The 22,065-nt window shown below is 49.9% G+C and overlaps 2 protein-coding genes across 3 annotated transcripts in view; both read left to right on the top strand.

Moving 5' to 3' along the window:
• The window catches only part of LOC119090310 (serine protease 44), a 28,640-nt gene extending 26,361 nt beyond the window's left edge, over nt 1-2,279 (top strand). The window contains exons 7-9 of the mRNA XM_037213096.1: nt 995-1,298; nt 1,671-1,794; nt 2,141-2,279. Of these exons, the coding sequence (XP_037068991.1) occupies nt 995-1,298; nt 1,671-1,794; nt 2,141-2,178 (466 nt within the window). The 3' untranslated portion in view covers nt 2,179-2,279. The remainder of the gene's footprint in view (nt 1-994; nt 1,299-1,670; nt 1,795-2,140) is intronic.
• A 4,461-nt stretch (nt 2,280-6,740) lies between these two features.
• LOC119090680 (retinol dehydrogenase 12) lies at nt 6,741-13,914 on the top strand. Of its 2 annotated transcripts, none has more exons than XM_037213525.1 (2): nt 6,741-6,806; nt 11,975-13,914. In XM_037213525.1, the coding sequence occupies exon 2, from the start codon at nt 11,995-11,997 to the stop codon at nt 13,048-13,050; it is 1,056 nt and encodes a 351-aa protein (XP_037069420.1). In that variant the 5' UTR covers nt 6,741-6,806; nt 11,975-11,994; the 3' UTR covers nt 13,051-13,914. The 2 variants fall into 2 exon arrangements, with proteins under 2 accessions (XP_037069420.1, XP_037069419.1); XM_037213524.1 differs by lacking the exon at nt 6,741-6,806 and adding an exon at nt 6,902-7,086.
• Nucleotides 13,915-22,065: the final 8,151 nt, after the last annotated feature.

Below are 22,065 nucleotides of genomic sequence, written 5' to 3'. Positions count from 1 at the left end.
TCTCTCTCTCTCTTCTCCTCTCTCTCTTCTCTGTCTTTTCTCTCTCTCTCTTTCTTCTCCTATTCTTCCTCTATTCTTCTCTCTCTCTCTCTCTCTCTCTCTCTCTTCTCCTCTCTCTCTCTCTCTCTCTCTCTCTCCTCTCCTCTCTCTATTCTCTCTCTCTCTCTCTCTCTCTCTCTCTCTCTCTCTCTCTCTCCTCTCTCTCTCTCTCTCTCTCTCTCTCTCTCTCTCTCTCTCTCTCTCTCTCTCTTCTTCTCTCCTCTCTCTCCTCTCTCTTCTCTTCTCTCCTCTCTCTTCTCTCTCTCTCCTCTCTCTCTATCTTCTCTCTTCTCTCTCTCCTCTTCTCTCTCTCTCTCTCTCTCTCTCTCTTCTCTCTCTCTCTCTCTCTCTCTCTCTCTCTCTCTCTCTCTCTCTCTCTCTCTCTCTCTCTCTCTCTCTCTCTCTCTCTCTCTCTCTCTCTCTCTCTCTCTCTCTCTCTCTCTCTCTCTCTCTCTCTCTCTCTCTCTCTCTCTCTCTCTCTCTATCTCTCTCTCTCTCTCTCTCTCTCTCTCTCTCTCTCTCTCTCTCTCTCTCTCTCTCTCTCTCTCTCTCTCTCTCTCTCTCTCTCTCTCTCTCTCTCTCTCTCTCTCTCTCTCTCTCTCTCTCTCTCTCTCTCTCTCTCTCTCTCTCTCTCTCTCTCTCTCTCTCTCTCTCTCTCTCTCTCTCTCTCTCTCTCTCTCTCTCTCTCTCTCTCTCTCTCTCTCTCTCTCTCTCTCTCTCTCTCTCTCTCTCTCTCTCTCTCCTCTCTCTCTCTCTCTCTCTCTCTCTCTCTCTCTTCTCTCTCTCTCTCTCTCTCTCTCTCTCTCTCTCTCTCTCTCTCTCTCTCTCTCTCTCTCTCTCTCTCTCTCTCTCTCTATCTTCCTCTCTCTCTCTCTCTCTCCTCTCTCTCTCTCTCTCTCTCTCTCTCTCTCTCTCACTCTCTCTGCCATGACACACCCGCTGCTGATTGCCGCAGACTGCGAAGCTCACTACGCTCACTGATGGCGCTTGAGAACGGCTGGGTTCGGCCCATCTGCCTGCCGGAGGTGCGCTGCCAGTCCCGTGTGCCCTCCACCTGCTACACCAAGCGCCTCGCCGTGCTCGCCGGCTGGGGCCTGCTCAAGTCAGAGTCGCTGGTGGGCGCCAGCGCTGTCCAGTTCGTGCGCGTGCCCATCATGGAGAACGCCGACTGCCAGAGCGATTATGCGGCCGACCGGATCGGTATCACGCGCCGAATGGTGTGCGCTGCCTACCCGGAGGGCGGCAAGGACTCGTGTCAGGTGAGGCCACATCTGCCGACGGGCGCCTGTGACGTCACGCGAAAGCGCGTCATGTGAAGGGTGGTCACTGTCGGGTTAAGACGAGGTGGAAGCTCGCACCTGTCAGGGGAAGCTAAGCGACGACGGGCAGGCGTGCTTCGATTCTTTCCCTGCTCGGAACGATGACGTCATGAACAGACCCCCAGCGGTGATCAGCATGCAGGTCTGTTCACAAGGCACGTGGGCACAGAACGGACAAAGACCGCATGCATGACCCACTGCGCACACAGGTGTCTCTGCGCATCACATCGCTCCTTTCGGAGCCTACCTCGGCGCCCGCTCGGCTGCCTGCATGCTGCTGACCCCCTCCCCCCCCCCCCCCGCTGTCGACAGGGCGACAGCGGCGGCCCGATGGCCGTGGTCGGCGACAATGACATCTACACTCAGGTCGGCGTGGTCAGCTTCGGCAAGGGCTGCGCTCTGCCCGGCTACCCGGGCGTGTACGCGCGCGTCTCGGGTGAGTACTTACCTGGTACTAGTACTGCCCTGGTATAACAGCGCCTCTCGCCTCCCCGTCTGTGTACTCTGGTCCTCGGGTCAGCTGCCGGCGTGCGAGGAGTTTGCTGCCAGCCGATCTTCCTGCTTGTGCCTCTGGAGTCGCATGCACCCTTCTATTCGCGGATTTTTACCGTGTTCTTTTGCATGCATCGGCATTGAATTTTGCTCGCTGAGGATTCCATGTATTTGGGCAATTACCGCATCGCCAACCAAAAAGGAATCTTGTCACATATCAACTTCTGTGTAAGCATCTCCTAAACCGCTTGGCCCCTGGCACCCGACTGACATCAGTGTGTGATTTCCAGAGTTCGGAGACTGGATTCGACGCAACAGCAAGCTTTAAGAGAGCTCAGGCTACCAGAGGCTGTTGCTCGACAACGCCCGACTAGCTGTTGTTACACACGACAGTGTTCGCTGTTAGTTATATGCTGGAATTCCCTGGGTGCAAAAATATGTTGGTATTATCTTGGATTCTGTGGCATTTTCAGCTTTTGCGATGAAAGACAACGTCGTTTTTCACTCGTTTAACATCATCGCCTTGGTTTGATGCTGCTCTTTCACTATTTAGATCGCTTATTCTCTCTCTTTCTCGTTTCGTTGTTCACCACGACTGTTGCAGTCAGCTAATCAACCTCGGCTCGCATGTAACCACGTTTATAAGACGCGCCGTCAAATGCCCCATTTCTGGCGCATGGATCATAATGCCTCCTTCGCGAAATGTTGACTGCTGTGGACTCATGTTGACTTCTTCTGATTGTTGACTTGTGTAAATATATTTTTCCTATGGGATAAAGTCTATTCAGAACAGCCAACAGAAAAGGCGACGTAATGATAGCCTCACACACAATGTTGGCCTGTCTCATGCGGTGTTACACTGTAATCAGTTTAAGAATTGCGGCCCATACGAACCAGCGTACCTCACATACCATCCGCCAGTCCATGACGATGTGATGTTAGCCAACGATCTGAGATCGATATCACAGCACGACTTCTGTCTCTGGCCACGGAACAGTTACCCGTCCGAGAACCCCATAAGCGGATAAAACGCTCCCTCCTGGATAAACGGTCAACAGCATTCCTAACTTCGAGTACATGCGGGAGCAGAGACCAGCACCAGTTCCGCGCACTCCCGGCTCCGCGTCAGTGACATCGCACCGCGATCTCGTGCAGCATCGAACCGCCTGAAGGCAGGTGGTGGGCGGTGACGGGACCCTGTGCGTCACATGGCGACTTAAATGGTTGGCGCCATGCTAACGCCGATTTCAAGCCTATCTTTTCAGTCACTTTATTTGCAGACGCTATCTTTACATTCGCTGCATCTGGCCAACGCCGTCATCAGGCTTCTTGAAGAGAAATCTAGATTAGATTGTGGTTGCCGTCCGCCGCAGAGTCTGTGTTGAAGACGATGTGCTGGTCCGTCGTGTGCTCTTCTTCAGGAGCTGCAAAATACCAATCAACCGCAATACAACAACAGCTTAAGGCAATGGAGGCTTATGCCAACAAAGGTTTTGAATTGTTCCTGAAACGAGCGGAACGCATTCAAGTTCGGGAAATCCCAAAGGACTAAAGTGTTGCCGGCTTTGCAACTTGTCGTCGGTCGACCGACTGCTCTTTGGTGCTCAGTCAGATGACTTAGCCTCTCTCATGATGATACCCTTAGCGCGTGTTGGCCTCCGATAAAGCACTCATACAAAAGCATGAGAATGCATGGAAACCAACGGTGCATCTTATGTACCACTTCCAAGGGAAACGAGCCCTAGTCACATGTGACGTAAATGATGCGATTGTTAGCCGATGAGAAGCGAGTACGACATCGTGTGATGGTCTTCTAAGTCAATCACAGGGCGTGGGATCGACTTGTTATCTCAGAACTATCTTTACACGAGCTCGGGTGGCCGGTTAAGTGCCTTCCGCTCCGGTAGGGAGGGTCAATTTGACCCCACCTAAAATTCCAGAAACTATCAGAACTAGAATTACGAAATTCACAGAGTATTTTATCATGTGAATAAACTCGCTGTTGTCAAAATTTCAACTTCCCAGATTATGACTATCGGGTCAAACAACGTCAAAGTCCCGATTTGTGCCCAAAGTGCCCCAGATTTTCTCATGCAACCGCCGTGAACCGAGATGCCTGTTCTAGGCACAAGGTCATTGGCGCTCGTTCAAGATAAATAGCCTTGACTGACCTTTCGTTATGGTCTGGCATTTCGTTTCGAATGTCATGGGGCACAAAACCATACCAGGGTGCTTTCATTTTTGCATGGCATTATGGTTCTAAAAACAAAATGCTGGCCTGTGTCACTTTGGGACAATTACCTGTTCTGATCTCTAAAAAGTCCATGGACACTGTATGATGTGGTTTCTGTTATCAATTAGTTCAAAATGAGCACCAGAAACTACCCCATACGGCAGGTTCGAGAGTAAAAACACAGGCTGATTTTGACCTTAGGCTGACCTTTATACCTAACCCCAGGTCAATGGCATTCGCTAATTCAGTTGTTGTGTTGCCTAGGGAACTATCTGAGAGGCGTATGATTTCGTCTAATACTCCGTTATTGAATCAAAATAAACGATTCCCTTGAAAACACCTTCGCTCAATCCGTTGCCTGACTGACCTTCCGTAGGTCAGACGCCGTTCTAAAATGATTCCGGAAAAAACCCTCGGGGATCCCATTGACCCCCTACCCGAGAGCGTGTTGAACAACAAATGGCTGGTAATGCGCGGAGGGCGTCTTTTTAAAGCAAGTATTGAATCAATCGCATTCCGCATGTTATGAATAGTTTGTGTTCTCACAGAACAGATGGCATGTGGCGAGTGAACGCTTACCAAGAACGGTTAGATGTCTTCTATCGCATTTTTCGTCCTAAAGAGTTTTGAGAATTTTAGGGACCTTATATCTTAGGACGCTGGAAGTTTTTAGGATTCTGGAGATCTTTACTGCCATGAGATACCACTTTTGTTCTTATCGGCAACAGCTAATCCACATCATACCATGGCTTCAGCTCTCGCTCAGGCCCGCTGACATACCGACTGCCCCCCCCCCCCTCCCCCTTTTTCCCCCGTAGCTCAGCGCCTTGGTACACGGAACGTGCAGCGGGCCGGCGTATCATCGCCCTTTCTGTACCGCAGTGGACACAGCTATAAGCAGCAATATGGTGAAGTGTAAATATGTAGGGTTCCGGTGCAAAAATTTTCCTGAGCATCTTTCGACTCCTTGCTGAATGTCGCTCAAGTGTGTCACGCACATTTGCTCAACTATCTCTGTAGCTGGGAACACCATGAAGACAGAGGTCACAGCCGGAACGAGACGGCCATGAGCGCTCTGAACGAGGACTCCGCACGACAGCGTTAGATGTGTAGTGTAGGATGTGCTCTCTGCCCGTCAATTGATGTTGATCCAGGCCAGACGAAAGCATGACTGCAGATTGGAAGCCGCTATCTCATGGCCAGAGACATCACATTGACACAGGGTATATCCGCTGCTTCACTCGGCTGACATCCGGGTCCAATGTGCACCCGCGGTAAGCTACCAGAGCCGAGGTGACGGGGCGGGGCTGCACTGACTGACCCGACAGCGCACATCCACACACATACACCCGAGAAAAAGAGAGAGAGAGAGAGAGAGAGAGAGAGAGAGAGAGAGAGAGAGAGAGAGAGAGAGAGAGAGAGAGAGAGACGAGAGAGAGAGAGGAGAGAGAGAGAGAGAGAGAGAGAGAGGCAGACGGAGAGGGAGAGAGCGAGAGAGAGGGAGAGAGAGAGAGGGGGCAAGGGAGAGAGAGAGAGGGAGAGATGCGTAGATTATAGACTAGTCTACCATAAAATTTTGCTAATGTAGCGTTATGACACGCGATACCTCTCACATGGTGTGCGTTTAAAGTTTTAGGTGAGGCGGTAACAAAATAACACCACAGGACGTTATTCAGGTCGCTGTGGCCGAGCCCGAGCAGTGCTGAACGTTTTTGAAAGCCATTTGGGCTAGTTTAGCGATGGTTTCTCCCGCGCGTATCAGCAGCTGTAAAGATACAAATCCCAGGCTAGAATGATTTTTCAGGTCAGTTAACACCTTGAAATCAATTGAGTACATTAACGATTGCACATATTTTTAACATGGACATGACAAATTAAATGCATATTTTCAGACCTATCAGAAGATGATTATCTGTGCGCATATCACGTGACATCGGCATCGCTTTCCCACAACCGTAAAAAACGTTCACTTCATCTCGTTTACACGCGGCCTGTCACTTTCACTTCCCCTGAGAGAATAAATACCACTCGATAGAATACGGCGCAAGGCCCGCCGCTCAGGTCATGAGGCGCGTGTAGACGGCGTAGCACGCCGGCCGAGACAGCCCCAGCAGCACGCGCCGGCTGGGAGTGCCTCGTGCGGGCACGCCCCGCCCAGCGCGCTCCGCTCTGCCGGCTGACCAGCGGTGAGACCGCCGCGCTCCCGCCGATGAGTGCACGCGGGAATAGAGACGCGAAGCACTGCTGAGGTAGCGTCGCAGGCGAGCAAGCAGCTCGGCCCGCGGGCGTCAGCTGACAAGTGAAAACTGACACCTGGAACACCATCTAGCGCACTTCCTGAACCAGGGTGTAGCGGCACCCAGCTGTGGACATCACGTGCTACCCCTGTGACCGTGGAACAGCGTGGTGACCTTCAGTCCTCATTGCTGCACTGCCTCGACGGCGACACCCGAGTCAACAATATCTCGTGTTAGCTCAGCCGGTATCAAAGCCGTTTGAGTACCACGTGATTCGCCGCGGGCGGCAGGGGCGAGTCGAGGCCAACACCCGGGGAGGCCCCGCCTGCGCCGACCCTTGTCGCCACGTGGCTGGAGCCGCCGCTGGCACCATGACGTGCAGTCGCCGGGCGACGTCCGGACAAGGCCGTGGGTCGTCAGACTGCGCCCACGGCGTGGCGAGCTACGGAGGGGAGTTCGGGCGGCGGCGCCAGCGGTCCTCACGCGGTGAGTACGGCCGGGAGGCTCAAGGTCAGCCTCGGAGTGGGCCGGCCAAATGCGCTGTCACGCGGCGTCCGGCCTAGGCGCGGGGTCTAGTACACGTTGGGGCGGCGCTGTGAGCGCGCAGTGCGTGACGTCGGGGCCTGTGAGGGTGGCGGGGAGGAGGAGGAGGGCGGCAGCGCTGCAAGGCGTGCGGTGTTCGCTGTGTGGCAGCCAGTGATCGTGCCGCGCCGGGTGGGGACGAGACAGAACCGCAGCCGGGCGGATCGAGCGTGACGTCATCGAGGTGAGCGGTCCGGATAGGCCGGCACTGCGGCGCCGAGCACCGCCCCAGCCGTGCAGAGAACCGCCCCAGCCATGCAGAGCACCACCCCGGTCGAGCAGAGCACCGCCCCAGCCAAGCATACCACCGCCCCAGCCGCGCAGAACATCGCCCCAGCCATGCAGAACACCGCCCCAGCCATGCATATCACCGCCCCAGCCGCGCAGAGCACCGCCCTAGCCGTGCAGAGCACCGCCCCAGTTGCGCACAGGCAGCGGGATGCGCGACATTGTCGAGGGGAGTGGGAACACTTGTCGCACCGATAAGGGACCTCGTACTTTGGACGGTAGTCGAGGCGAGACCGCAGAGCGAGGCCCGGGGGAGACATGCTTGAACCACGGGGGCATCTGCGAATTGACCAGTTCCACCCGATCCGACCGATGGCGGCGATGCATTCTTTGATACATAATTGTCGTGCAGCCACTAATGGCAGTTCTAGGAGTTTTCCTTGTCAAGCAGAACAAATGCTTGAAACATTTTCCACAATATTTTCAGCATGCCGGTATGCAAAATGCTGGTCAAGTACAGATGATGCTCGATGCTGGTCCGGTTTTTCTGCAACATTTGCAATGAGCCCAAATTTGACGTGAAATAAAAAATAAGAAGCAGGTTTAAGTCTCATAGAGGCTTGATACTTGGTGTTCCATGCAATGAGCCGCATTCTCTCAGGGGACGTTGTTTCATCTGAATCCACCAATGCAACACAATTCTTTAAAACAATGGCAGAAACCGCTGGAAATGCGCGTGCAATGCGAACAACCTGTAAATTCGACAGCTATCGAGCGTGCTGGCTAGATCTGAAGGGAAACAGCCAACGATGATGCTACGACTGCTGGTGTCATGGCTCAGAAGGTGGAATTTTCATCTTACTACTGCCCCGGGCATGGAAACGTAGGTGACATTGATGAGAATGTGACGAGTGCCGAGGCTTTAGAAATATATAAAAACGTAATCATGACAAGAATCGCCAGAGTTTCTGACGTGCGTCTTGGAGACGTGCGCGTGCGATGTCGTGCAGCCCGCCACCGACCGAGCGTTAAATTATCGGAAATACCAGTCTGGCACGGTTACCCGCTCCTTGAAGACGAAAAGGACGTGGCGGTAGCTGTGAGATCAGTACAAGGTGCGATTGCGGCTTCAGGGACTTGACGTAACGTGGAGTTGTCATGGAGTTGTTCTCCAAGGGAACTAGTATTGTCTCCAAAGCGAATATACAGGTGTAATATTCACATATGCCTGCTGTATATCCCACGCTGTCATCTTGGATGTTACAAGTCACCACACCCCGAACGCTGATGAGATGCTGGTTAATAGCATAGCACAGCCCCACACCACGTGGACTCATGACCGTCAATGGCTCGAGCCACACTAGCTGACGTCAATTCCCCCAAACAGAATGTTGGTTGTCCGCTTAGTAACCCAGAGCGGACACTCTATGTCAAGGCAGGGCATCATAATAAACATTACAGGTATTAGTACCAAAACTTTCTTGTTAATACGTAGGTGATGCCTGCTACACATCAGGGTTGTAGGTTCGTAATCAGTTGTGGGGGGGGGGGGGAGGGGGGTTCAGCCATCTCTCTTTGAGGAGAAATTAGACCAAATTCGAGGAGAAACTCGTTTTGCGAGCCAAATTTAACAACCCCTTGTTGGCGTATTTTGGGATCCGATTTGCCATTTTTCTTCTTACCCCCTCCTCGTCCCCCTCCAACCTCTGTTGCGAAACTTTACCCGTACTATACGCCGTGGCTTTGTCCATAGATTTCGCTGCGCACAGCAGAGTGGCTCCTACCAACAAAACAATTTCATAATGGAACTCTGCAGTTCTCTGATTTCACAAGGCACTACATTCTTAAGCGCTTGAGTCGGACAACTGCGGATGACTTGGCCTTGACATCCTCCATTCTCAGGTTTCATGATGGCGCTGCATTCTCAGTAGACTGTCTGAAAGCAAATGTGCGTTCAGCATTGACGCAGGCGAACAAGAAGAACAATATTACTGATATCACTATGCGATGCAGTTTTACATGTTACCGGGCTACTTATGAGACTCGATGTGCGCTCAGTGTTACACAGCCAGACATGTGTTACATCCGACTCCGATTCACATTCTTCGTCTTCCCAGTCACGGTTTATGCCGGAATGCGTGTTAAAAACATGGGTTTAGCTAATTCTTCGTTTTTCCAGTCACGGTTCATGCAGGAATACCTGTTCAAATCATGGCTTTAAGTAATTCTTCGTTTTCCCGTTCACGGTTTATGCCGCAGTACCTGTTAAAAACATGACTTCAACTAATTGCATTGCTGGAATGGGAGAATTGCCTTAAATTATGCCAAGTGCGCAGTTGCACTTAGACGTTTCAACCACAGGATCAATACTGAAGATCTATGAAAAGGAGCTGTTGCAAAGTGAATGCCTCGTGTGGAAGGATAGCGTTGGTTTACACATGTAAAACGCGATAATTCGTTTTCCCTTCGGGACAAATTCATGCGAACTTGCGAACTTTCAACGTTCAACATTTTACCTGGTGGTTGCCAAGCCTAGATCTTATGCTTAGCTCGGGTGCGTACTATCTCACGTGTTATCAACAGTCACGTACAAAATGCTGACGGTGTCAATATTAAAGGAAGCGAACAACAGAAAACTCACCAATGAGAATGACTCGGGCATCCCTTTTTCCGCTGTTGTTACGCCACATTTCATCCATATAATGCTGGCTGCTCCTGTGTCTTTCGGAAGAAGCCCGTCAATGCCATTTTCTTCTTTGGCAATATTTATAAGCGACACTATCACTGCGCATCAAAACCTGTGCTCCAAAAAGTGATGGATGTCACATGTGCTGCTGCGAACACTTCTGCAGCCCTAAAAATTGTGCGACATTTATTGTGCTGCGAACATTTATTCGTGACATTAGCGCTGCACGAGAGAGCGGATGCTTCAAAACATCAAATCGGTGGTTACGGGTACTGCGAGGGCTTGCACAGTCGTCACATGTTCAGGACCTTACTGCTAGTGTTAATGTACATTCATAATAGGAGTACCAAGTGAAAAACTCATGCTTCAGAGACTTCCATCATTACTTCCACTGATAAACGTCCACTCTCTTCACTTACAATCGACAACAGCAATTTTACTGTCGGCACTTAAGTTTATGGTGTGGCATATGTTTTACATCAGGACACCCATGCCTCATGTTTAATATGAGAAAACTCGTACTTCAGAAACTGATGTCCGTTATTAATTCAGCTGCAAAATCTTTTACACGTTTTGCTGATACGCGCCATTACCTCTGCTACTACCACTTAACACGCGCCCGGTTGGCCGGCTGGACACTCTTCTTTCGGGTGGGAGGGGGGGGGGGGGGTCAATTTGACCCCGCTGAGATCTCAGGAACTAAGCGAGCTAGACGTACCAAATCAAAGAGTGTGTTAAACTCGATTGGAGCTCACTTTAAAGCTATGGGTTCCTGGGTCATGAAATTCGGGTCAAATAAGGTCGAATGAGGTTAAAATCCAGGTTGATCTCCAAAGTGCCACAGAATCTAGGAATTTTTTCCAAGCAAAAGGCCACATGCTTATTTAAAATCAGTGACCTTGTATGGCATTTTGAAGGTCATGGTATCAAAATCATGTAAAACTGATTTGAGTTTTGCATCTGAACAAGCGAAAAAGATAACGCTAGCCACTATGTTCCCAAGAACAAAGTGTTGATCTGGATCATTTTGGGTCAGTGTCCTATCCTGGCCTTTAAAAAGTCCATCCCGTTTGGTTCCCGTTATCAATAAATTCGAAATGAGCAGTAAAAATTACGTTGAACAGCAAGACCGTAGAGTAAAAAAGGTTGCTTTTGACCTTGGTCTGACCGTCAAACGTGACCTTGCGGCAATGTTATTTTTCTCATTCAATTGTTGTGTTGCCTAAGAAAGTATCTCAAGAGGTTTATGGTTGCGTCTAGCTAGCTAAAGGATGACGACTTACGGGGCGCCAAAATAGACGCCGTAATAAATAGCACGGTCACTGCTTTGACACGTGTATGAAGTTGATGTCAGCTAGAAAGGCCTTGCACTCATGGTTTTTCCGCATTTTTGTTTATGTTATCAGCTGGAAGATACGCCACCGAAATGTTCTTAAAATCAGTGGAATCATACTGCATCGTAACTCGTCACATCCTCTGACTACTAAGAAAGGCAGACCTCACCCCACAAATGCGGAGATCGGTGCGCACATCCTCTGGTCCCCAGTCGTGTGAGCGTAGTCGAACTAAAATACCCCTTCTTTTCCGCGGGAGCGGATGCTCGGAGCACCGAACAAGGGCCGCCGCTCGTGCAGCACATTTCCGGTGCAAAAACTGGGGTGTGTGCTCATAGTCGCCTCGGTTTTCCTTCTTCTCTTCATCATGCATCTGTGGCTCCGTGGTTGACAGGCGTCAGCTTTCTAACTGGTAACCATTCAATCCAACAGCCGGCGTGGTGTCCGTTGTGTACGGTACGAAGACATGTCGGTGTCGGCTTTCAAAAACAGTTTGAGGCTTCCCTTAATCAGAAATACTTAGTTGCGAGCACCGTACGTTCGTGTGCTGTGTCATGTTAACATTTTTGCCTGCTTCCAAGAGGATTTGTTTAGTTTGGCACCTTTGACCGTCGACCGGCTATGTTTATGCTCTGTATGCATTTTGCCTTATCGTATGTACACGCTGGTCAAATGATGAACTCAAGATGAAGAATACCGCCAGCAAAGTCGTTCACGACGTTTGAATGCTACCTCTACGCTTACGAGGATCTCCTAAACTACTGCCATCTGGAGCAGTGTTCTGCCACCTGGCCGCTCGTGTGACGGCTCCTTTGAACCCCCAGGTGCACCCGAAACCGCCACGATGAGCAGCTACCTGGCGTTCCTGCGCGAGGACTGGCAGGAGTTCAAGCGCGAGGAGCAGGTGGCCCTGTGGACCACCTACGTGGTGGTGCTGGTGCTGATCTGGCTGTGGGCGCCGACAGCGCTCTACCTCTGCATAGGCGGGCTGTGCTACCTGGCGTTCCGGCGCTGGATGATCGGCGCCCGCTGCCGCAGCAACGCCACGCTCGAGGGCAAGACGGCCGTGGTGACAGGCGGTAACTGCGGCATCGGCCGAGAGGCGGCGCTGGAGCTGAGCCGGCGCGGCGCGCGCGTCATCATCGCGTCGCGCGACGTCGGCAAGAGCCGGCTGGCGGCGGCCGGCATCCGGTCGGAGACGGGCGGCGAGGTGATCGTTAAGCAGCTCGACCTCGGCTCCCTCCAGTCGGTGCGCGCGTTCGCGGACGACGTGAACAAGACGGAGGAGAAGGTGCACCTGCTGGTGAACAACGCCGGCTGCCTGCTGCCCACCCGGCGCACCACCGGCGACGGTCACGAGACCACGTTCCAGGTCAACTACCTCGCGCCGTTCCTGCTCACGCACCTGCTCACCGACAAGCTTGTGCGCAGCGCGCCGGCGCGTGTCATCAACGTGTCATCGACGGGCCACTGGTTCACCGACCTCGACCTGAACGACCTGGAATGCGAGCGGAAACCGTACGCCCTCTGGACCCGGTACGGCACGTCCAAGCTGGCGCAGATCCTGCACGCGCGCGAGCTGGCGCGGCGCCTGCGCCAGCGCAGCGTCACCGCCTTCTCCTTGCACCCCGGCGTGGTCAACACGGATATTTACCGCGAGCAGCGTGGCAAGTGGTACCACTCGGAGTTCCTCAAGGGCGTCCTGTTTAGCTACTTCTTCCGCAACGCGCGGATGGGTGCACAGACGGTCGTCTACTGCGCAGTGGAGCCAACGCTGACGGCCGAGTCCGGCGGGTACTACTCGGACTGCCGCCGGGGTTGGGCCAGCGCGCAGGCGCAGGACGACCAGCTGGCGGCCAAACTCTGGGCGGCCTCCGAGAAGATGCTGGGCCTCGAGTGACCCTCCCGCCCGGCTCTGGGTCGTGCGACACGGCGCTGCCGGCCCCTGGGCATGCCCAGTGGGGATGAGGGGGGGGGGGGGATGCGCACTGGGCTGGCTTCAGCCGCCTGGCGGGGGGCGCGCACCGCCAACTGGGTGACTTAGCATGATAAGTATACTTGTCAACTTAACCAACTGTAACTTAGCCAACTATACTTAGCATGACAAGGTCGCTGCACCACTTACCATGAAACTAAGTTGCTACCAAACGATGTGATCGTTTTCGTTCACGTAATTATCGTCCAACATGAAACCAATGGCCTGGCAAATGTTTGGGGGCACTGAAGGGAAAGCAAAGTAAGCTCGCTTTATAAAATGGGGCATCAGAAAGATGCCAATTGGACAAAGGTGAAATGTTGTCGTTCTTTTCTGAGCATTCTCAGCTTCTGAGGGTCACGTCAGCATCCTTAAGACAGGTTTGACCGTGGCACGTTTAAATGCTCGTATAACGCTTTAGGGGAGTCTGTTTCGAACACTATGCTAGAGGTTTTCTGATGGGCACTGTGACTGATCAATACGCAAATGCTGATCCATTGTATTATGACGTCACTCGACGATGCATGTGTGTAGCATCCACGCTTAAAGAGCTGCGAAGGAATCAAGTCATTATCGATGGGACCATTGGCAAGTAGCCGCGATGACGACGCCGTGCCAAACGGAGGCACGGATGCATATTCGTGCACTTTCGTTATCCAGAACATAGTTAAGCGATGCCAGATTGATCCTATTTTAACATGATCAATGATATGCTGCTTTAGACGGACGTTAAAGTGACCGTGTGATAATATGTCATGGCTTGTGTGCAACAAATATAAATGTTGCGTCGCAGCTTGTGTGAATTGCAATACATCTGACCACTGAGCGACTACTAGAACGGCATGTAGACACAAGATTGGTAAAAGACCACACTCACCCCGTATTTATACTCATCAATGAAGGTGAGGCAAATGTTTATCCGGTTGTTTACACTGACTGCATCGTAAGTACGGAAACGGTGCTTTGCAAACGGGAGGGGGGGGGCGGCTTTTGGGCCATATCTCCCTCGCCCTAGAGGTGGCCCGCCTCCCACATTGGGCCGAAGTCCCAGTATTTTTTTTTTTGAAATTTAGGACGACTGTGGAGTTTCTAAATCATAAGATAGGCTCTTGAGCCGTCAAAATTAGATTGGAGCTCAAAAAATTCTCCTGAATTAAAAGCGGGGTCCTATCGCGAAGCAATTGTGCCCACTTGGCTGAAAGAAGCCCCTTTTGGAACTTTCTCTAGGCAAAAACTTGCGTACACCAATGAGTGCGGATGAGTGCAAGCTGTTAATTGAGACTCTTCGTCCCAGCGAGGAACCCGCCGTAACGGATTTGCCTTCGCGTTAGGAAGACGTTATTTTCTTTCCATGGTAGGTAAAACCATGAGTGCATGGTCGGCAAGCATTAAGCCACAACAGAGCGATGACACCAAATATGTGAAACCGCGTGGAAGTGACGAGTTTTTGCAGCTGGATTTAACCAGTGAGCTGGAATCGCTTTTGAACTAGGGTGGGAGTGAAAAATTCCATCGCAAAAAGACCGTCCGGGAATGAAAAATTCATTTTACAAAAGATGGAACTTGTGAGCCAGTGACTGATGCTTAAGCAAACAAAGACATCTATTTCAAGTTGGCATGTACGTAATATCATAAACCTGACAAAACTGTTTCGTTTTTTATATCTTAGGTCATTAAAGTGAAACACAATACATGAAAGCATAGCAATTTCATGACAGTGTAATGAACATACAAAATTCAGCAACACCAATAACTTGATGCTGCACTTTGCACTTCCCTTCCACAGCATTTTTAACGCAAAACAAAGCAAAGGAATCCAACAACAAAATAACGACAGAAAATTCAATAAGTATAAAGCACTCCTACTCAACTCAACCTAACTTAAAGTAGCCCATATGTTGAACATTATCTCAGCTCACCCGTCTGTTGATAGCAGCAGTTATGATAAAAGCATGCTAAAAGTCATATTTTGGCTGGTTTGGACCTGTATTTTATTCAGTTCGTTTGTGTATGCTTGTTGACATCAGACAAAGCTGACAACACACAAATCAAAACACTTTAAATCACTTTGAACAAGTTATTCTGATTATCATGGTTAACCTCCGTCAAAGGCAATAATGGGTGTGCTTCAAAAAACAATCTCTTTTCTCCAAAAGTAGCATAACTTTTAGATGACCGTGCCAGATTTAATGTTCGCCTTTTCAGCTGCAGCAAAAGCATAAATTTAGGCTTGTTTATTCATATTTAACGACATAGTTTGAGATGTTGGCTTCACGTTTCAAATGGGATGGTCTGACTGCTGCTTAATGCTGATTTTTACTTCATCATACAATTGCTATGCAGCATAGAGTATCCCAGTGTTAAAAAATACAGTACATATATACAGTAGTCATTTTCCAGTCAGCAAACCATGACAACTATGGAAAACATCTGGTTAATGCAACCATGAGGGACCACTTCAAGAAATTTGGGATAAATAATCAAGAACATAGCACAAAATAAGCCCATTGCATGCCTTGTGACTTCATAATTTGCCTTATGACGAAACTCGATGGATTAAAACAGAAAATGGGGCACACTTCTTCCTGGTCCCCCAAAACAAAAGGTCGCTACCACAGTTTGCACAGCTTGCTGACAGACAGAGGCATCCCACTCACCCCCCCCCCCCCCCCCAAATATAAATATCAATTACGTCCACCAACCTGCGAGATTAAAATGTGAAACAAGTAAGAGGTGTGCATGGTAAACATTTCCGGAGGGCAGTATTTCACCATCAACACTTCTGTATCAGCTGCGTCAGGTCTGTCCCAAAGCTCTATATGGCAGCATAGGGATAGCCTTATCAGGTAGCGTGGTGAGTCAGACACTCCAAAGGCATAGATTATCATTATTGTGCACCGCCATGAACCAAACAAAATGGCTAACCGAGGGTTTAACGGGGCAAAAATGGCGGTAAAAAGAAGCTCTGTGCTTCAAATTGTCCCCTTAATTTCCTGTGAATTGTTCACTCTTGGATGTGTATCAAACATGCTTGAGTGGCTGACGAATTAATCCAATTTATGTACAAAATACGTGCAATTTTGCAGTTGGAGCATCTTACAGAGAAATCGGTCAACATTTTAAGCAACATATGGCATCTCTAGAGGCCTTGGGAAATGAAGGGATAATAAAATGGTATGATACCCGTATAACACCAAAAAGAAAACAAAAGTCGCTAAATGAATATAAAGAATGATACTTAATTGAGCAATTTTGCAATCAGCTGATTTGATGAATGAATGAATCTGTTAAAATAAGTTTTCAAATGGTGATATCCACCTTGTAAATTTTATTTAGAAGACCCTTCTTGAATTTTTCACTGTTGCATTTGGGAGTGATACAATTTAATGGCTAAGTTTCTGCAGGTAAAAGAAATACGTGGAGCAAAATTATCTACCAGACCTTGCTCGTGGTTGCAGCAGGCTCTGCTTTCGTGATGTGGTGGTGAGATAAAACAAAAAAATGGAGATGCGTGAAAACATTGCATTTGGCACACTGCTGCCGAGTGTGATGCATTTTGTAAACAAACCAAACTTGATGCGTACAGGCGGCTGGAGTCGCTGGGGTTATTGGGCCTAAAGGTGCCTGGTGTCCATGCTCTGTGCATACACAGACATGATTCAGTTGTAGGTGAGGTAGGACACAGCCATAGGTGTCCAGGTTCTGCGGAGCCTTGTTTATGCTTGGTGGTTTCAAGTGAGCTCGATTTTGGATGACATCTGAAAACCTCAGAAAGGGAAACATGGGTTTGGCATGTGCGACTAGACTATGTCAGACAGGAGTGAAAAATTCACATAAGATATGGGGAAAAGGAGTGAAAAATTCCCCCTCATAGGATGTCGTTTTAACCCAAAGTCGGCAATTCTATGACACCGGATTTAACAGCCGCATGCCAAAGATGATGTGGTTTGGGTGGTCGGCTTTTCGACCTGAATTATGCCAGAAGTTCGGAGATTATTTTAAGTATTGCTAAAGACTTCATCTATACGACACACTTCTAACATGAGTCTTCTTCGCGACATTACTTCTACATGACAAAACGTCTAACTCAACTTCTACGCGACATTACCTCTAACGCAGGAACTCGTCATGCATAAACTTTTATGCGACAAAGCCTTTGACACAAAAACTTCTACGTGACAAAACTTCTAATGCAAAAGGTCCTACGCAAAGTCACTTGTAATGCAAAAACTTGTGATGCATAAACTTTACGACACATAACTTCAAGTGCAAAATCTCCTGCGCGACATTTTTGCACGCTACAAAACTTCTAACGCAAAAACACTGTTCACAACATTACTTCTAACACAAGAACTTCTAAGGTATAAATTTCTACGCAACAACGAATCAAATTAACTAGCTCTGCGTATCATTTACAATGCAGAGACTTTTAACGCATAAGCTGCTGCGCGACACAATTTCTGACGCAAGAGCTGACGTGACGTTTTGTCACGTAGAAGTTAATGCGTTTTTTAAGATTGAATCTGAACCTCTTGCTTGGATGGACTTCTGGGACTGAAGCTCACGCAAAGCAGCGCTTGTTGTGTGGGCCCTAACCCTTACCATCCGATCGCGCAATTCCAGGTCAACGGTGAACTCTGGTGGCGAACGACTAACGCACCGCAATGCTCGGCACGGTCCGTCCTGGCTCCTGACGTCACCTGATCTTTCGTGCGGCCACTGACACCGGCCACAGGCCATACCCGCCGAGAACAAATAGCGAGCACCTGAAGCTACCCGATCCCACCCCGCTACGGAAGGGTAGGCCAGAAGACAGGTGCTCTAACCGACCGAACTACCGGGACGGACAAATGAATTTTTGAATGTCTCTCTCAAGCGTTAGAAGTTCCTGTATTAAAAGTAATCTTGTTAAAAAGCTTTTGCGTAGGAAGTTTTGAGTTGTGGAATAAGTGTCGCGCAGAGATTTTTGCATTGTAGGGTTTGTCTCGTGGATGTATATCTATAAGAATCTATTATATATATATATATATATATATATATATATATATATATTATATCCATTATAAACATTGGAAGCGCTGTGGCGTAGAAGAAATGTCGTGTAGAAGTCTTTGCGTTCGCAGTTTTGTCGCGTAGAAGCCTATGCGTTCGAAGTTCTTGCATCAGAAGAAGTGTTGCGTTTAAACATTTGCTTTAGAAACCTTGTCGTACAGAGATAACATCGTGAAAAAATGTTGTGTGAAAAGTTCTGCGGCGTTCATGAATTACAAGTTGTTACATGAGAAGTAATGTCGTGCAGAAGTCGTGCCGCGGAAGTCCCGACGTCAGCAATATTTGTGTTAGCAATATTCTACTCTATATGTCAGCAATATTCTACTCTAACACCATCACCATCGTCGAAGAGAGCTATAGCGGTCATTTCTGGGATGAAACCATGAGGCGCGCACATGAATTTCCGTGAAAATCCGTTTTTTCGCCTGCTTCTCAAACACCGGAACTGCGAAGGGGTGCACCGAAGCAAATAAAACGTTTCACCTTCCTTCCTCATTCATCCTAACCCAATGCGAGCCAAATTAATCTACGTAATTGGACCTTCATAACACATTGCTGCATGGTGTCTGTAAAACTGCTGGAACGGTTGTTTAAAGACATGAGACAGAGCTGTGAAAACAAACTTGCGTGTTTCGGAAAAAAACTCCGTGACACGTCTGCTGTGTGTACATCGGGTTTGTATGCATCCTCACCTTTGCGCTTTCTAAAACTTAGTTGATCCCTGAAAATCAATCTCAGGAGTCCAGGACTAGCATGAGGCTCCTAGGTAAATGTCCCCTGACCCATGCGACTGATATATTCTAACTCATGCTGAACGACTGTAAGTTAATTCCCGGGGTGTTCCTTACCACGATATTATTTGTTGACTTTTGCTGTGAGTTCCTTTCAAGTCTTTCTAAAACTATCTTACGCGCATTTCCCTTTTGTTTTCCTTTTTGCCTTTGCTTTTACCTCGTAGCTGGATGTGCCGCGAATTCACCACATGCTTTCTGGTGCTGAAGCAAGGTTTTTCTCTCACTCACTAATTTCACTCGCTAATCATTCGACATGCAGACCCATGGGTTCACCCAATCCGTGGGTTTCTCTGGAGCCGGGCCAGCGCCTCCCCGTCGCCATGTCGTGCCGGGCCGGGCCCAGACATGGCCGACGCGCCCGTCCTCGCGCCGCCGACGGTGACGGCCCTCGCCGCACATTCGCCGCACATTCGTCTCTATTTGTGTCGGCGCAGCACGCGCTAGGTAAGTGGATTTCTGACGGCTGGCGGCCGCTGTCACTCGAGCCGACGGTATGCGGCGCGGCTAACGAGGACCGCCCCGCGCGCCGAGAGACGCGGCCGACACCGACGTCGGCACGGGAGGAGGCACGGCTGACGTCAGCGGGGAGGAGGCGCGGCGGCGTCAGTGGGGGAGGAGGCACGGCTGACGTCAGTGGGGAGGAGGCGCTGACATCAGCGGGAGGGGAGGCACGGCTGACGCCCGTGGAGGAGGAGACGCTGACATCAGCGGGAGGGGAGGCACGGCTGACGCCAGTGGAGGAGGAGACGCTGACATCAGCGGGAGGGGAGCCACGGCTGACGTCAGTGGGGGAGGAGGCGCGGCTGACGTTAGCAGGAGAGAGAGGAGCAGGGTAGTCAGTGGGTAGAGGGTAGCGTTGTGACGGCACAGCTGACGTCAGCGGGATGGGGGTAGGGGGAACAGAACTGGCATCAGTGGGTAGAGGGCACATCACATTCATATAGCATTGTGACGGCACAGTTGATCTTAGCGGGGTGGGGGGTGGGGGAACTGAGCTGGCATCGGTGGGAAAGGGCACATCATATTCATGCAGCGCTATCAGTACAGTGAGATATGGCGCGTCCGAAATAAGCGGGAGGGAAGCCACTATTAACATTGTCAGCAGATGAGAGCTGTGTTTCTGACGTCAGAGGGGGAAAGTACCGGAGAGGCACGGCTGGCACTGACGGTCGGTTTCGACAAGCGACATGGCACGGTAACACAATGCGAGGGAGAGATTTCACCACCGGAATTGCGCAACGAGTTTAAGGATCCCGGCATTGACGGCCGATGTGAAGCAAAAGGGCAAATGTCCGCGTAACGCCATGGGCTAACGCGGTACTGTCATAAAGATGAGGTGGCTGTCTCCACTGCTCCCTGATTTTATCATTTCTGGAACCTTGCCAGAAGACCAGAGCCAAATCCGCGACGTAAAGATTAGGGTTGGGGAGCTGGGCAATCACGCCTATTCCCCGTGGACGTCGTGGCTGAAACGCACACCCCTTTATTACCACGTCACTCATCGAGGCAGGCCATGGCCTTGGATTGGTCTACGTGTGCCAATGCCTAGGCATGACTCATTTAACAGCAAGCGTGGGAAGCTTCGGTGGGCCGGCAAAATCCGTGGGACCCAACAAAGCCTATGATCAGCTGCGCAGAAAGGCCTTGACCAGCAGTGTCCGACATCTGGCAAGCACAACAAAACAGAACATTGGGTCGCGATCTACTGTAAGACAGCTGTGGGCATTGGTGTCACCATGCATTGTCACGCCAGCTATAGTTTGCCCTGGTCATCCTCGGCAGTTCTTATTAGCCATTTTCACGCTAGCGTTATTAGACAATCACTTTAATAGTTACAAGATCGGGAGTACACGAAAACTAGGAAACAGAAGCGCAGCCCTCGGCTGAACGTTACCAGGTCCATCAAAATAGCCGGCAGATTATGCTCCAGAAGCAGTTTTTTTCACGTATTTTTTGTCGATTCGCGTATGCGGACCTAATGATTTGGTCTCAGGAGGCACAAGCCAGAAGTAATGACAGAAAGGTATGCGATGACGGAACAAAAACGTCCAGTAGCAGCATCTACTGGCTGTTTTAATAGGCCTGGCGACTAGCGATAGGCTTTGCTCCCGTATGACGTGATTTTCATGTGTGCCATATTTGACCCACTTCTTGCGGAACGGCAACTTTCATTTTCCAATTTGTCATCACCTATCGAACATTCCCTTACTTCAGCGCAGGAGTCATGGTCTCAAAAGATGTCCAAAAAAGGTTATTTTTGTGAGACATGCTGCTGAATCGTATTTTTGCAAGATGGCAGCGAAATATACATTGAAGGGCGAAAGCCGGCATTGAAGGGGCCCAATTCAGCACGGGGGGCGGGGGCAGTGGCCTCATAGAATAATGCAAATTATACGTTTATTTCTTGCTATGCAATGCCGCAAGGTTGGTGTCCAAATTGTCCAGGGATCAAGGACTTTCCCCCCTTTTGCCAAAGGGCGTATGCCGGATGCCTCAATGTGTGAGCGCAACCCAGCGGTTGGGTATTGGAAGGCCCATGATGACGTACCGCAGGACCGCATAATTTCCAGGATGACGATAGTGTAACATCATACCACGTTTACATTTCTTGTCACGTTCTCAACTCGATTTTTATTGTTTTTTTTTATTTCATTTTGTCGCCAACAAAGCAGCGCTCCCCTCACAGGCGAGGGTTTTTGAATACAATGCAATAGATAGCACGCATTCGTCTGATCATAATTAGAGGATAACGTCTAAAAGCTAACTGAAGATGATGCAGAGTTTAAACATACGTGACCAATTTTACTCTAACCGTGCCAAAGTTGCTACGAACGCCTCTTATCTGCAGTCTGTGCTGCCAGCGGTTGGATATTGAGACGGAGCAGAAGGTTGTAAGAAAGAGAAGCTGCTTGCCTAGAGAATGTGTCAGTAACCAGAAGCTGGTGCGTGCTGCACTCGATCCACCCGCCATGTGTGGGATTTGGCCGCCCCCCGTACATATATTTTGATATTTTAATATTTAGCCCCCGCAATATTTTAAAGCTGTTCACACGTTAGCAAAATGCGCAGCCATTACAGCGCCTCGGTTAGATTT

Source organism: Pollicipes pollicipes, unplaced genomic scaffold, assembly GCF_011947565.3.
Source record: "Pollicipes pollicipes isolate AB1234 unplaced genomic scaffold, Ppol_2.1 Scaffold_3087;HRSCAF=3621_pilon_pilon_pilon, whole genome shotgun sequence".
NCBI lineage: Eukaryota > Metazoa > Arthropoda > Thecostraca > Pollicipedomorpha > Pollicipedidae > Pollicipes > Pollicipes pollicipes.
This window is presented reverse-complemented; position numbering and strand designations above follow the sequence as displayed.

Coding starts and splice junctions, on each gene's coding strand:
- LOC119090680 (XM_037213525.1), top strand. CDS start 11,995: ATGAGCAGCTACCTGGCGTTCCTGCGCGAGGACTGGCAGGAGTTCAAG.